Source organism: Alnus glutinosa, chromosome 13, assembly GCF_958979055.1.
Source record: "Alnus glutinosa chromosome 13, dhAlnGlut1.1, whole genome shotgun sequence".
Classification (NCBI taxonomy): Eukaryota; Viridiplantae; Streptophyta; class Magnoliopsida; order Fagales; family Betulaceae; genus Alnus; species Alnus glutinosa.
In genome coordinates, this window is record NC_084898.1 from 22,512,304 (window position 1) to 22,529,399 (window position 17,096).

Here is a 17,096-nt window from a genome sequence, read left to right on the forward strand (position 1 = left end):
TTTTTTTTTTTTTTTTTTTTTTTTTTTTTCAGGCATCCACAGACTTCCTATTAAAGTATTTTAAGGGGGTACTTTAGGCATTTTACCATTATTTTTTATATGCATTTATTTCCTTGGACGCTATGTTATGGAACATCTCCGATATGTTATAGCACTAGTAGCAATCTCTCTACCATTTTTTCTATATTTATGGAACAAAATCACTTTTTGCTTTCCTATAAAAATACATCTCACAATAAATTCTCCTAATTTTCCTTATATCAATTATATATATATATATATATATATATATATATATATATATATTTTATTTTATTATTTTTTTTCTTTCTTACTTTTATTTTTAATACATTTCTTTTCTTCTCTCACTTCTTCTCTCTCTTGCTCTCTCGTCTTCTCCGACTGATGGCAAGAAGAAAACTGAGTCAATGGCAAAACCCACTGTAAAAATCATCTCCTAGAATCATTCACAGCCTAGTTTCACAATTATTAAATCTAGTACCACCCACCGCCCAATCAACCGAAAGACCCACCAGAAATCACCCTCTGCTTTGCCAGAAATTGCCTCACCTAGGTTTACCAGTGGCAACCCACCGACGATAGGCTCCTCTGGGTTCGCGGGTTCCGGCGATCTCCCTCTCCGTCTGTATCTCTCTCTCCCGGGTTCATTCTCTCAAACTCCCGATCTCTCTCTCTGTGATCTCTTGGATTTTCTCTCAGTATCTCATGGTCTCTCTCTTTCGTCTCACCTTCTGTTCTTTTTGAAAGAAAGAACGAGTAAAAGAAAGGAAACAGAAAAGAGGAGAAGGAGATGAAGGAGACGAAGAAAGAAAGAGAGAGAGAGAGAGAGAGAGAGAGAGAGAGAGAGAGAGAGAGAGAGAGAGAGAGAGAGAGAGAGAGAGAGAGAGAGAGAGAGAGAGAGACAGATTTTTTTTTCATTAAAAAAAGTGATTGGGAAGTTACAGTGCTACCCAACCAAAAAATGTAAATTTGGAGTATCTATTGTGGGGTGATTTTTGTTAAATTTTGTGAAAATTTTCCTATATTTTGAGAAGGGAACTAATATAAGGAGACTGTTGCTAGTGCTCTTAAGGCATGATTTGTCTACTTAGTCCCTCGTAAGTGCAAATGCATTATAAGATCAACCAGAGCAAACTAAATGAATGCAAAAATTAATGCACTATAAAAGATGCCTTCAATTAAAATTTCAATTGATGATGAAATGTACTATCAACGTTCTAAATAAGCAACATAATTATCTGGTGCACAACAATTATTTAAAATAGAACATGAGTTTCATGGGCATGATCTCTAGTGATTTCCTAATTCCATATCTTGACCTCCTATTCCTTATTTCTCATCACTCGAAAGTAAAAAATGAAAGGGTGAGCGGAAATTTTTTTTTTTAATTTTTTTTCTTCTTCTTTTTTAATTGGTAAGTTACACACGTACCCAATGAGACTTAAGCTGACGACCTCACCCTGGCCTCCATCTTACTATAAAGAGAGGAGGTACGATTTGAGTTAAAGCTCATTGGCATTAAATTTATTTTCTTTAAAGCCTTTCTTTCTTGAAATCACATGTAAAGTTACAAGCTCGCATTACTTCTAAATATATATACAAACAACTTGTCCATTGTCTTATTAAGGCCTATGCACACAATTACACCCCATATGTTGAGGTTGCGCAATCTTTGTGATCATGACAACATATGTGGCTTCAAACGTGCCTTTTGGGCTCGTTGATTAAGTTCTTGGTGCACTCAGCTTTACAATGACAATGGATCCAACCTTCCTAATCTCCTTTAGTGGGTTGTGCTTCCATCTTAACATCGACACTGTGTTGTCTCTTCTCTAAATATCTTGGTCAAAATAGCTCCTTACACATGCCATTATCTTATAAAATGTTTCTCTTTTCTCAATTCTTCACTTGAAAAACTCTTATGGCAATGTGTAAGAGGGTTTTCTCTTGTAACTTGTCTTATCTTAAAACCTTCCCAAATAAAAAACTTATCTTAGAATGTTTCTCATTTTGAAAACTTGCTAAGAATAGAACGTTATACTCGAAGTGGTTTGAGAGACATAAAATAAGTTTTAGAACATAATAACATTAAGCATGAAAAATTCTTAATTAGGAAGGTCTCTTGTTGCTGCTAATTAACAAAGACTCCCTTCGGCTAGCTACCTAAACCACACGTTCAGATAATTAATTAATGTACTCTAACCTAGCTAGAATTGATCAATCGGTCTTTTCTAGACCTTTTCCCTTAGAAATTTTGTTTTACCATTCTAAAAAAAAAAAGAAAGATATGAATTAGTTGTTAAATAATCACTTATCTTAAAAGTTTAAGCTGATAGGAAGATGCAAATTTAATTATTTAATCAATAGTTTAAGCTGTGGGCTCAGACTTCATTTTAATAGGTGAGGCCCAACACGTGAAATATTTTATTGAAATGTGAAGTAAATGAAGAAGTCAAGGTTCGAACTGATTAGATCTTTAAATGCTATTATAATGCCTGCATAACATATGTGACATTATAATTAATTAATTTTATATGCCGTTATAATGTTCAAATGACATTATATTAATTAAAGAAAAAAAATAGAAAAAAAATATATTATGCTTAAGGATCTTAATAAATGCAGTAATAAATTCTACATAAAAAAAAATAGTAATAAAATGTAACCGGACTAATTTTATATGCTTTGAATGGTTAAGCAAATATAGGAAATTAGATTAATGTCTAAAAAGTCTGAAATAGAAATAGTATTAAGATGCATTTTTAGTGAATTATACTAATTCACTATCACTTGTATTTAATTATATTGCAGTTATCATTTCTGTGAATAATTTTTGAAATAGAAAAGAACTATGAATATGTTTTACTCACTGAAGATGATATGTGTGGTTTACTCTTTAGCAATGTAGTGATTGTTGTTTTATTTAATTATATGCGTGATGTTTGGTGTTTAACATGTGTCGGTCGGAATTATGTATATGATGTTGTTTGCATGAATATACTGTGGTATGATATGAGTATGTTAATAAAAAGACTGAAGGTTTAGGTACCAAGGCGTCAGTGAATTGAGGATACCAACGGGTAAATTGAGGTTTAGATATTAAGGCGTCAAGCAATTGACTAGATCAACGGATAAACCAAAAGTTTAGGTAATAAGGCATCAATACACTGATAAGATTGACGGATAAACCAAAGGTTGAAGGAGTAATAGTGAGATAAGGTAAGTAAATAGTAATAACAAAGCTGGCGGGCACAAGGCCTACAATGGGAGCACAAGGCCCCATAGTAGACTGGCGAACACAAGGCTCACAGTCGATATGGGAAGTATGGTTCCAATAAAGGAGGTATAGCTTAGTAATTAGTAGTAACGTGTGGTATTAACAATGTGATAAGTAGAGATATTGCTTCAAGTAGTAAAAAGTTAAAGTAAAAGAATGAGCAGGATTGTATGTGGATATGGATGTATGTATGTGGATATAATTGTCATCATTTGGATGTATTGTATATTGTTAGATAAATCAGTGTGTTACTATGTGGTTGAAAACTATTGACTCACTCGACCACAACATGAGATTGTAATGTTAACCACAATCACATGCGAATTTTTGGAGAAATGAAGGGAGTAGCTGATAGGTTGATTAAAGAATAGACTTTTAGTTTGCATTAGAATAATATATGGTTGTGTAAAATAGTGCTGTTTATGGCACGTATGTTATCATTTTTGGAATGTAATTATTGTATCAGAATGAAAAGTTATTATTTTATATATTGAGGTTATTCAGTCAGCTTTGATGTGTCATTGTAAAGAAAAAAAAATATATTCCGCTGTCAAATCTCAACTCCGCTGATTTCGTGATATTACATGAAAATTCGAAATCTTCACTTATGTTTTTTGTGAAAAGCAAGGCATTAGAAAAAGAAAGAAGAAAGGGGATAAGATGGGGGCATATTGTAATACCCCATATTTTAAGATGTATAATAAAATAGAATTTTAAGACTCAATAATAAGGCAAATGAATAAATATGAATATTTATGAAAATAAATATTCTTTTGTTTTATAAACTTCGACTTAATAAAATGGAGATTATTATTATACCCTAAATATATTGCTGAGTTAATAAATTGACAAGTTCAATTAATAGTAAATTAATTGGTGTAATATTATTGATGCAATAATATTATTGTATATAATATTAGTTGTCATAATATTATTTAGTATAATAATATTAGTTGAGAAATGATATTTATACTTTTTGTATACAACAACTACACTCACACATGATACATTGAGGTGGGGCCCACACACTGAACCTCACTCCAATGTGTCTTGTTTGAGTGTAGTTGTTGTGAGGGTGATGTGTAAGTATCATTTCCCATATTAGCTGGGTAATAATCATAGAGAAATGATATTTATACTTCTTGTGTACAACAACTACACTTACACAACTGGGCCCCCACTTCAATGTGTCTTGTGTGAGTGTAGTTGTTGTAAGTGTGATGTATAAAAATCATTTTTCATAATCATAATAAAATAATATTAATTACGAAAGAAACTAGGTTTAAACCAGATTTAAAATTATACCTAATAAGTTAAATTAAATGGTAAAGATCCCATAAAAAAAATACTCAAAAGATATTTTTTATGCAGACTAATTGAATTTGCGAATTAATTGATTCTGGGGACTAATTGAATCTGTGTGCGGATTAATTGAATCGGATTGAGATCCCCGGCAATAGCCAAAAAATTGCCCAGCCACAATTTCTCTAATTTGTACCGTCCATTTAAAAGAACGGCTATTATCGTGACACCTCATCACAATCCGCGTCAATCTCTTTTTTCTCAGACGCACACTTCTTCTCCTCTCTCTCTCACTCTCTCATTCTTCTTCTCGCAAAATATTCAGATCATCCCACAAACCCCAGCGTCATTTCATTTTCTGCCAAAAAAAAAATTTGCTCCATCTCCTCCCTCCCTCCACCCCACCGACAGCCACCCACCAGCTACCACCGCCACTGGTTCTTCAATCTCCGGCCTCCATCCCCCGTTCAGCTCCGACGACTCCAACGACCATCGACCGTTCCGCCACGATGAGCCCAGCGGGGCCACCGCCGCAGACGACTCCGACGACCCATCCACCGTAAGGTCTTCTCATTTTTGTTTCGATTTTCCTTTCGATTTTCTTTTCTTCATATAGATCTGGTTTTTTGAGTTGCTTGATCCATCCCCACCTCCATCTCTTTCCACTGTACAGATCCGAAATTTGTTGCATATTCTGCTTCCGAAATGCATGTTGTTGTCAAAGATAATGAATTATTCAAGAGTTGTAGATTGGGTTTTTTTTTTCCTGCTTTGCTTTCGTCTCTGTTTGTTTCAATCTTTTTTTGGTGAGACTTTCCAAGCCACGAAAGGTGGAGTTCGAAAATACAACGGTCAGATATGTACAAGGGCGAGTTTGGAAAGAAGACAATTTTTTTTTGTTGACCAAGGGCATTGCCACCTTGGTATTTAATGGAATTTGTTCAATTTGTGTGTCCTGGCTCTCCACCAGAACCACTATTAGCTTTACTTGTCAATGTTATTTTTTCCTCGTTTTTCCCCAAACAATTGTAATAACCCCGACCCTTTTTCAAGGGTAGAATAGTCTTTACCACCTATGAGAATGGATAACTAGACGGGAATAATAAACACATGATTTTACATATGAATTTTTATTTCTTGATATTAATTCATATTTCTTGATATTGAATAACCACTCATATATTTTATTAAAACACCTACTTTTAAATTTAATAAATTTATATCAATTTAAGTTCCACTTTTATATTTTATATTTATAAAAAAAAAAAAAAATATGAGGACCAGAGTTTATATTTTTATGCAATTTTATTCTTATTAAAACACATGTTTTATTATATAAAACCCTAGTAGTCAAAGAATAAAACTCTACTCCTATAAGTAAATATCCTGCCGTCACTTTCACTTTCCCCAACCTCAAAACACTCTCAAGCCGTCTCCCTCTCTCGCACAACCGTGCGTAAGGTATGTAACAATGGCCTTTTCCCATCTTTGCTTCTTATCTTTAATCTCTGTAGCAGGCATACATACCTTTCTTTCTTTACTAGCTATTTTATTACAAAAGTGGACTATTACATTGAATTGCATGATGCCTTTTTCTCTCTCCTTTGTTTTTCCCCAAACACCAACGTCACATGGTCTATTGTCTTACTTTTCTCTTGTTTTTTTTTTTTTCTTTTCTATCAACCTTTGTCTTCTTCTTTTTCTCTTTATTCTTTCTTTTTCCAAACACCACCGGGAATATATATATATATATATATATATATATATATATATATATATATATATATATATATATATATATATATATATATATATATATATATTTTTTTTTTTTTTTCTCTTTTCTCTTCTTGTCCTGGCCTAACTCAAATTCAGATTTGTTGTATTATAAAATTCTCTCCCTTTTCAATTCAACCGGATGCTACTTTGGGAAAAAAATTATAAATTGTTGTTTATTTGATTGTGTTTCTTTTTCTTCTACTCACATGTTGCCATAAATTCTTTTCAGATGGATGTTTAATCCTGAAAATTCTATTTTGATACAAAGTAGTTTAATGTAAACATCCAAATCTTCTTGTAAATTCCTTAAAAATCATGGATTATTTTTATAAATTATTTTACTTAAGGGTATAGTTTGTGATATCAGAATTTATTAAACTCTATAATTATAAAAACAATTTCTGATGACAATTACCTTTATGGAGTCGTATTTCTAATGTCAATAAAAGAAAATGTGTTATTACTTATTTAATGATTTAATTATTATTAGAATAATTATTGTTGTTAAACATACCTAAGGAATCCATTCTCAGTAGGTTAGCAAGACCAATCCTAGTGGTGTTAGTTTGTAGTTTAGTGACTAGCACGAGGTATTGATTTATTTAAACTTGTACCAGGTGACTAGTTAGCAGTTGAGATAGTCCAGCGACTTATTGCAATCAGAGATGTAAGGGATCCTCTACCCCTTCTCAAATTGTTTTAAGTCCTATTTCTTTATCATTTTATTAGCATATTTGAAATTAATTGTTCTTGTTCCGTATTTCAAATTATATTGATGCATGAAGAACTGTTTTAAAAATAGTTTTGAGATGAAAATTGTTGGTATAAATGTTAATCTTGAAATCACTGTTTTGAAAGAAGCTTTGGTTATACAGGATTTTTCTAATGATTCGTATATTGTGTATAGTTGGTTCCCGAGACGGGAAGTTACAGTTTTTTTTTTTTAAATTAATGAGAAAAGGAGAGCAAAAACCCTCCCCACACGTGGCCTCCCGAGTTATCAAAGGAATAAGAATAATTTTCGAAAATGAGGCACGTGTGTGTGGAGGAGACTATTATTTTGGCCCAAGATATATTCACAGAGATTTGCAGAGATTAAGCTCGATACCGTTGCTTGGATGGAAGCGCAACCGCTCAAGGACTTAGAGAAAGCGGATCCATCCCTATGTCATGCTAAGTGTACTTCAATTAATTAGCTGACGGGGCAGGGACTGTGGCCACAGTTTACCTGCCTGAGGTCGCAGTAGACCGCGCAACCCTAGTACACAGGGCGTAATAGTGTACATGGGCCCTACATATGAGGAATTTATTTATCAACCAGTAATTTTATGTGTTAAGTAAAATGCCGAATTTTTTTATTATTTGTATTCTAGAAATTTAGATTTCAAGTGTATTTTAATAATTGTTTTAAAGAAAATGAAGTTAACTCAACCGTTTTATGGTTGAGGGTTACCTTGCTGAGCATTTTTCGCTCACCCCTTATTTTGTTTTGTTTTCAGGTTATGAGCAGAGAGACCTAGGCGGCCGGGATGGGATCTAGGCTAGCATTAGGACATTGCATCTCAGTTACCTTAATAAGTGCACTTGCACAATAAATTTAGTTTTTCTTTAGATTTTCAATTATTGAATCAAACATAATTGTTCATTTTGAAATAACTGTTTCCGCATTTATTAAAGCTCTGAGTTTTAAAATCTTTATTATTTTTGTTATTAAATTCAGCATATTAGCTAGGTTGTTGGCAGACCTTACGAATCTTTGCAGTTTGGTGTATGAAAATGGACGAATCTAACCCTTAGCGGTTTGGGGGCGTTACATTGGTTTTTCTGATTTTTTTTTTTTAAAGACACTCATGTTTTTCTATTATGCTTGTATTTTAACATCCATTGTTTCTTTTTCTCTGCACTAGGATTGTTTCTAATGTATTTTAACAACCAAACTACACAAATAACAAACAAAACAGAAAAAAGAAGACGCTTCTATTCCTTGTATTTAATTATATTTGTTTGAATATTTTTTTGCCTCCTGTAATTGATATTCAACGTGACAATGTAATTGGAATTAAAAATAGTATAATTACTCAGGTATCCCAAAACAAAACAAGCTTCGTATGATAACCGATGAATTGTATAAATAAATGTCGGTACTATCTATAATCTCAAATCCTTGAGAATTAGGTTGTGACATTGTTAATCAAGGTTGATTTTCTAGTTGTCTCTGTTGGTAAGTATGTTGTTTAAATTGGAAGTTTATCATACTTATATAGCATTATGTATATTGTCTTTTTTTTCTTTTTCTTTTTCTTTCTTTTTTTTTTTTTTTTTTTTTTTTTTTTTTTTTTTTTTTTTTTTTTTTTTTTTTTTTTTTTTTAAATTTTAAATTTTTTTTTTTTTTTTTTTTTTTTTTTAATTTTTCTGCTGATATAGTCATTTTTAAAACATGCAGGGAGACATTGCCTGTCATGGAGATTGTGTTAGAAACATACATCAGAAATGCTACCGTGGAGCATACTTCAGTGTTTTGGTGGAGCATTTGATGTGAGGCAAATTAATGCATAGGGTGATTCAATATTTCTATTTGAGGAAATATTTGATGTCATTTTGTTTCTAAATTGGTCTGTATTGAGGTTTTGGAGAATGATTTGTAAATTGATATCGAGCTCTTATTTGGTTATGGAATTTCCTGAAGATCCTCAATTTGGGCACTTTGACATAGTTTACTTGATATTAAGGAAGAAGCTTTCTTTTGCTTGTTTATTTTTTGCCTTTTTGGTTGGTTGAGTCATATTGATTAGTTTCCTGAAGATCCTCAATTTGGGTACTTTGACTAATTTTACATGACATTGAGGAAGAAGCTTTCTTTTGCTTGGTTGAGTCATATTGATCAATGATTTGAATACAAAGCTTTTAAATGTAAGAGCATTTGTAACGAGCTCCTCAAATAAGCTTTTTCCTCAAATTCTGCTGAGTTTCCTTAAAATCACCTCCGCAGCAAGCTCCTCAGTGCTACAGTAAATTTGGTGATTGTCAGATCTGCTCGTCTGCTCTGCGGAGCCAAGCTTCGCTCGTCTCTTCATATTTTCTATTTCTTTATTCAACCTTCCCGCGTTCTCGATCTCGATCTCCTGAAGCCAAGAAAAGGTTGAGCTCCTTCCCTCTTGCAAGTTCAAGATTTGGTTACTGCAAAGGTTTTTATTCCTCTCCTGCTCTACCAATTAAGCTGGGTTCCTAGTCTGGAGTTCCCCTTTGTGTATTGACGAAAAGAGCCATTTTTTGATGAAAAATTCTGGAAAAACACAACTTTTCACTTTGAGATCTCCTGTTATGAGTGAAAAAGCCCTTTATGCCAAAATATCTCATATTTGATTTGGTTTGTTTATGTGTTTTGATTTTGATCTCAAATTCTGATTTTGGTTTGTGGGTTTATGGGTCTCATAGGATCTGTTCAGAGCAAATCGAAAAGGCTTGCGTAGCCTGGTTTCTTGGCAAGCTCTCGTTCCAGCTTCTTGTGGAGAATCATCTCTTTTGGCCCCTGTTCTTCTGCGTGAGTTTTCTACCGTAACCAATTCTCAAGTTTAGTTCTTTTGCTTTTGTTTTGATGTGCAAGATTGGTTCTTTTGATTTTCTTTTGAATGGGGTTGTATTTGATATGTTGGTTGGCATGTTTTATATTAGTTTTAGGATTCTGGGTTTGTGAAATTTTGCAATTTATGTTATTGGTTACATTTGGCTTGTGAGTTTCTGAGATTTGCAGTGTTTTATTTGCTAGTTTTGTGTTTGGAAGGTTGGGTTTCGTCAAGTAGCAGAATGGGTAGACTGATTCATGTAATTGCTTTGAATATAATTTGGAGTTGGATCATTTTGTTTGTGTTGCACTTGTGGACATCACGTACAATTGCCACATATATTGACGATTCTTTTAGCTATTTAGAAAATATAAAAACATGGAAGAACATGTGATAACTCCTGCAGCATTAAGACCAATAAACCTAAGAGTTGTAATCCACACCATTGAAAAGGACCACAAATCTTTCTTTAACAAAATAATAAAAATAATAACCAATCCTCTGCCATTGTCCTCATCAATCATACTTTTTGAAAACATGGCAACCAAGTCCACAAATATTTCTTTGACAAAAAAATAATAATAATAATCAATCCTCTGCCATTGTCCTCATCAGTCATACTTCTTGAAAACATTTTGTAATTCAGTTTCTATCTGTTTCTAAACCCATGGAAAATGCTAGTTCCTCGTGGTTTCCTTGGGTAGCTAAAATCAGTTTTATTTGTTGAATCATTCTATGTGAAAGCATAGAGATCTTCTGTTAATTCAGATGTACATTTTGTTCTAGCAAGAGGTTAGTAATTTGTACTTGATGTAGGACAGACCTTTGATTTGGAGATTTGGGTTTCCCGTGATCGATATGGGTGGGCCAAAAGGCTTTAGATTTGAAGGGTTTTTGCTTTTGAAGAATAGTGTTAAGGATTATGGAGGTTTTGCGATCAAAATCACATGAGAAGACAGAAAATCAAACATGCGGCCCAGGGGCTGTGAATAGGATTTAGTCTCACCTAGAAGAGTTTTAATGGAGTATCGCAATTAGAAGAGAGCAAATTACTAATCAAAAAAAAAAAAAAAAGACAAAGAACTGAGCAAATTTTGCTCAAATTTTATTGATCAAGTTCTCTGTAATTGTTTACAAGTTCACAAGGTTTTCTTGGTTACATACATTGCAGTGAAGTCCTAAGATAATATGGAAAAGCTAAAACTTGCACCCTCCGTTCCCACCCCCCTCCCTGATCTTTCTTATTAAAGTGTCCCCAAGTCTATAGATCTTTCTTTAACAAAATAATAAAAATAATAATCAATTCTCTGGGTTCTACAATACTGGGGATTAACAACTTAACAAGACCTGCATTCTACAATATGCATGACACTTGTTTTAATTGATTTTTCTGTGTTGATATGTGCAAATTATCTGGGTTCTCAGCATATGAGCTTGATAAAAGAGGAGTGGTAATAGAGATTTCTACTGTGATTCATACGGTTTTGTTGTTTTAGAAGTTTATCTTAAGTCTGAAGGTGGCTTTGATGGGATTGACATGGTACAGAGATATTCAAAATGGTTTAAAATTGTAGTAGAACATGTTGCTACTTCAATATGGTTTAAATGGTTTAAAATGGCTTTGATGGGATTGTAGGATTTTTCCCTATGTTTTCAATAGAAAATAGGTTGTCAGTGCAGTCATAGGCATCTTGTTAATAAATATAACATAGCTTATTGACACCACAATAATAATGATAATCCACATAAAATTAATTACCCCCTTTTTTATTAGGATTGTAAGCCTTATTTACTGATTTATGGGATCTTGTTTCTGCAGTTTGTCCGTTATCTTTGGGTAGCAATGGCGTGAATCTGATGGGTAGAAAACAAGCCACATTCTAGACCATGGGTCCCCAAGCTTTTGACCTGTATACACCTCCCCAAACCGAATTCCTTCTCTTGTTGTTGTCCATTCTTTTATGTAGCTTTTGAAAGTTATGATGCTCTGCATAGGTGGATCTTGATGATTACTTGCACCAATAATTCATTCTCTTGCTGCTGTCCATTCTTTTATGTTTGTTTGTTCATGATTAGGATTTTGTTATCTACATTGTTCTTTTGATAATTAAGATAGCTTTGAGATAATACATTTATGTTTTAGTTGTCATAAGTTGAATGGATACTCTAAGAGACCAGAAAATCTGTTTGTGATCCATGGATGTTTGATTTTAGGGATGGATTCAAACCAAGTTCCATACTTCACCAATCTTCTTAGTGTGGATAGTGTTGATGACCTATTCATAGAAACTACAAGTACAATGTTTGAACATGAAGAGTCTTCACCACAAATGGAGGAGGAGGTTGAAGTCATTGTTAAAAAAACATTACGGGGTGGCAACTTCAGCATGGACGAAGACAATATGCTAATATCTTCGTGGATTGAAATTACCATGGATGCGGTTCAAGGAAATGAACAAAAACATAAGAAATATTGGGGTAGAATTTGGGAGTACTTTCATGGGCACAAAACCTTTAATTCGAACCGTAATCCGAAATCTTTAATGAATAGGTGGTCTGTGATTCAACAAGCGGTAAATAAGTTTTGTGGTTACTTAGCCCAAGTTGAATTAAGGCCTCAAAGTGATATGAATGAGCAAGATAAGGTATGTTCTAATTATGACTGCTTATCAATATGAATTTGAATATGTTCTATTTATTCCAAAAGCTTCTAATTAGGTTAATTTTTTTTAATTTTTTCAGATTGGGAAGGCAAAACTCATGTATCACGAGCTTCAAGGGATGACATTTCACTTTGAACATTGTTGGTTATTGTTGAGGTTTCATCCAAAATGGCTGGCTCATAAAGAAACTAATACAAAACCAAAGAAAAAATCTGTTGTGAAATCTCGTACTAATACTCAAGATTCAATAAATCTAGAGGAAGACGAGGCCTCACCCGAAGCTTTATAAACTTGGAGCGACCAATAGGCCGGAAAGCCGAAAAGAACAAACGAAAGAATACCAAAAAAACGAATCCAGGTGTTGTTGTGATATTGAATGACATAAATGAAGATAAGAAGAAGAAAACAAGACTATTTGAGGAAGCACGTGAGCAAGACAAAGAGATGTTTCTTCTTAAGAAAGAGGAAGTGCGCCTTAAGCAAGAGGAATTGCTCTTTAAGCAAGATGAAGTCCGCCTTAGAGATGGGGAATTGCGCTTGAGAGAAAAAGCGCTTCGGTTGAAAGAAGAGAGAGAGGAAAAAGAGTTTATGTTTATGGATACAAGTCATTTAAATGAAGATGGGCAAGAATATGTTTGTCGACGCAGAAAGGCAATCCTTGAAGGTCAAAAAGACAATCCTTGAAAGTCAAATTGGCAATCCTTGAAGGCCAAAATATCACTCTCTTTTTTGTTAGTTCTTTACTTTTGAAGCCGCTAGTTTTAGTTTAAGTTCTATTCTATTTTGCTAGTGCGCCCTAGAGGCTGAATTTTGTAGCTACTGAAAGTCATGATGCTTTGCATAGGTGGATCTTGATGTTTTATTTTGTGTCCTGCTCTAGTGTACATCAGCCCATTTTGAGAAACTATTTAATTCTTGTACATCAGCCCATTTTTGTGTTAATATTGCTTGGATGCTGTGAATGCCTTTGTTCATAGAGCATTTGGTATTTTATTGATTAACTACTGGTGCTTAAAAAGTGCCAGCCTGGTATGCCTCTTTCTGAAGAAGACCTGAAAAATATTCCAGCATGGGTGATGTTTTATAATATTCCTCTAGAATATTGTTGTAGTAAGAAATTCAGTTATGCAGCAAATGTATTTGGGAAGCCTTTGCTTGCAGGCACACGGACAGAATAAAAAAAGGTGATAAGTTTTGTTAGAATATGTGTTGAAATGGACGCAGCAGATAGTTGTTCTAGGGAACTTTTAATATCCATTATTTTCTAATGAGGTGTTTGGTTGTATATGTGTCTTTTTAGGTTGAAAGATGCCTTCAATAACCACTTGCCCTTTTCCCCTTGAATTGTGTGCATTAGTAGTTATTTTAAATATTTGGTTATGTGAATTTGAATAAGAAATATTTGGTTATGTGAATTTTAATTCAAGAAATGTTTGTTTGTCTTTATTGTTATGTAGATAATTCTTACAGTAAAAGAACCACTTTCTGAAAGCACATTACTGATCAGGAAAGATCGATAAAACTTTCTGAAAGCACATTACTGATCTGAAAGCATCATATAGTCTGTTAAAGATTGATGATGACAAAACCAAAAGATCGATAATCATAATTCCATAGTCAAAACAAACCACTTTTTCTCCAAATGTTTTCTGTTCAAACAGATTTATAGCTCCTCAGTGCAATTTTCAGGTCATTAGTAACTGCAAACTAAATAACAAAAGTTTATTAATACATACCAAAAGTGATCATTAATACAATCCAAAAGTGATCATGAGAAGTTCCTAAATAACAAAAGTTTGTCTAAATAACATATAATAATGATCACAACAAGTTCTTATGCCTCACTATGTAGTCACCATAAGTGCTCAACAAGGTCCAACTGGAGTTGAGAATGAGTTTCCGTATCTCTAATACAATGATGGCTTTGAATGAACTCCCTAAAGTCATTTGTAGGCCCAGAGGTCACTGGTTCAAGTGGTTGGTTGAATTGTTCGTACTCAAAGTCTTCTGCTCCATTGTTATCCCGCTCATCTTCAACGATCATATTATGTAAAATTACACATGCTATCATAATGTCTTTGAGTGTTTCAGGGTAAAAAAACCGTGCAGGCCCACGCACTATTGCAAATCGTGCTTGAAGTATTCCGAAGGCACGCTCCACATCCTTCCTTGCCGACTCTTAGGCTGCAGCAAAGTGTTTTCTCCTATTCCCTTGGGGAGATGAAATTGTTTTTACAAATGTTGCCCATTGCGGATATATGCCATCAGCGAGGTAGTATCCCATTGTATAATTATGATCATTAATTGTGTAGTTGACAAGAGGAGCACGTCCTTGAGCAAGGTCAGAAAATAAAAAAGATCTATCTAGCACGTTTATATCATTATGAGAACCGGGTAACCCAAAAAAAGCATGCCATATCCAAAGATCATATGAAGCCACTGCTTCTAAAATAATAGTTGGTTCATGGATATGACCAGAATACATACCTTGCCACGAAGTTGGACAATTCTTCCATTTCCAGTGCATGCAATCAATGCTCCCCAACATGCCTGGAAATCCACGCTTTTCACCTTTCGCTAACAATCTAGCGATGTCTTGATTGTTAGGTGACCTTAAGTATTCTTCTGAAAAAATTGAAATCACCGCTTTAACAAATTTTTTTAGACTCTCTAATGCAGTGGGTTCTCCAATCTTCAAGTATTCGTCCATAAAATCAGCGGTAACACCATATGCAAGCATCCTAAGTGCCGCAGTAATTTTCTGAAGGGAAGAAAAACCGAGTCTTTTGGAACCATCTCTTCGTTGGACAAAATAAACATCGTGAGCTTCAACCGCATTTTGAATACGGCAAAATAGAAGACGACTCATCCGAAACCTCCTTCGAAAATATTTGTGAGGATATAATGGCCGTTCAGCAAAATAGTCGCGAAAAAGATCTTTCCCGGCTTGCAAGCGATCACGCATGATGAATGTGCGACGTCGTTTAGGACTATGTAATGTTGATCTTTCTTCTTCCATAACAAGTTTTGCAATTATCTCTAACTCTTCATCAGAGTCAAATTCAATAAGAAGCATTTTTTGAAAAAGAGAGCGAGCCATAGTAGATTGCTCTTGCCAAATCTGATCGGCAGTGGTGGGGGTGACCCTTCACAGACGTTGATTTATTCCGAAATTCATGGTCTGCTTTATGATGTATTTCCAACCACTTCCATTAAGGAATTGGTTTTGTACCCATCAATGCTCATTAAAAGCATAATGGTTGGTGAGTGCCTCCATTCAATTCCAGTGAAGTTGGTCCATCCCTGGTCCATCTCATATTTAACGTTGGAAGGTTGGTGAGTGCCTCCATTCAATTCCATTGAAGGCGTTGGTCAATCTGGTATTGAATAACGTTGAAAGGTTTTGGTTTTTACATCAATACTCATTAAGAGCAAAATGTTGTTGAGCATCCAACCACTTCCATTAAGGGGTTGGTTTAAAAAATTAAAAGTCCTCATTTTATTTTTGCCTCAGGCCTCATTTTATTTCAAGGGAAAGATTATATTTTACTTGCTGATTTTTTAAATTTTAATTTAAAATTTTAAGTTATTGGCGATTTTTAATTGGGTTCTTGTGCATATTTAGGAAAAAGCCAGCGAAACTCAAAGGGTCAAAGACTTGAAGCATCATCTTGAGTCAATTGTTGTTTCTCATTTTGAACATCTGAAACTCATTCTTGATTCTTGAAGCTTGAAGGATCATCCCATTATCACATTCCTCAATCATACGAGCATGGGATGGGATTTCTAATAAATTTTCGTTTCATATGGCAGTTAAAAGTAATTGAAAGTGGTTGTTTTAAAAGTAATAAAAAAATAGTATTTATTTGAAGTAGAGAATATTTAGGGAGTTTGATATTTGATGCCTTTAAAAAGTGGATCTCCAAACTAACAAAAGAGTATTTTTTTCCCCAAAATTTGAGGAAACTTTGAGGAGCTCATTACAAATGCTCTAATGTGATCAAAATGAAGGAAATGGAATCAAAGTTAGTAACAAATGGTATGTATTTAGAGCCGATAACAAAGTTCCATTTTGCTAGAGCACCCCCTCGATTTGTTATTTTCATTTGCTTGAGTTGTCCTTTTTCTGTTAATTTTAATTGGAAGTCGGCAGCCAATGATACAAAGAGAATCTCCATGTGTAACAATGCTGACAACTCCATTAGATCCCAAGGGTCAAGTTATGCTACACGTAGAATCAATCATCACAATGCAGCCATGTCACAAGGCTGAGCTTAAGGCCATGTGCAAAGTTTGATGGATTCAATTGGTCCACCAATGAAGAAAGTCCCTCCTGTTGATCTTCGACTTGGAATTCCATACAGTAATGCCTCAGCCGTTGGAGGACATTCTTTTGACTGCAATATTACTTGGGCTTCTATAGTTAAGATTTGAACAAGCAGCTAGCTACTTCATGTACTGCTAACAGTTTCGAGCACCTCATGGAGGTTC

The 17,096-nt window shown here is 34.0% G+C and overlaps 2 protein-coding genes across 2 annotated transcripts; one reads left to right on the forward strand and one right to left on the reverse strand.

The window, feature by feature from the left end:
• The first annotated feature begins 12,158 nt into the window (after window positions 1-12,158).
• LOC133853982 (uncharacterized) lies at window positions 12,159-13,289 on the forward strand. Its single transcript, XM_062290004.1, has 3 exons — window positions 12,159-12,587; window positions 12,685-12,761; window positions 12,863-13,289. The coding sequence occupies exons 1-3, from the start codon at window positions 12,159-12,161 to the stop codon at window positions 13,287-13,289; spliced, it is 933 nt and encodes a 310-aa protein (XP_062145988.1).
• Window positions 13,290-14,784: 1,495 nt separating this feature from the next.
• On the reverse strand, window positions 14,785-15,705 carry LOC133853983 (uncharacterized). Its single transcript, XM_062290005.1, has one exon. The coding sequence runs from the start codon at window positions 15,703-15,705 to the stop codon at window positions 14,785-14,787; it is 921 nt and encodes a 306-aa protein (XP_062145989.1).
• Between the last annotated feature and the right edge of the window lie 1,391 nt (window positions 15,706-17,096).

Coding starts and splice junctions, on each gene's coding strand:
- LOC133853982 (XM_062290004.1), top strand. CDS start 12,159: ATGGATTCAAACCAAGTTCCATACTTCACCAATCTTCTTAGTGTGGAT. Junction 12,588..12,684: donor ATATGAATGAGCAAGATAAG/GTATGTTCTAAT, acceptor TAATTTTTTCAG/ATTGGGAAGGCAAAACTCAT. Junction 12,762..12,862: donor CATTGTTGGTTATTGTTGAG/GTTTCATCCAAA, acceptor CAATAAATCTAG/AGGAAGACGAGGCCTCACCC.
- LOC133853983 (XM_062290005.1), bottom strand. CDS start 15,705: ATGGCTCGCTCTCTTTTTCAAAAAATGCTTCTTATTGAATTTGACTCT.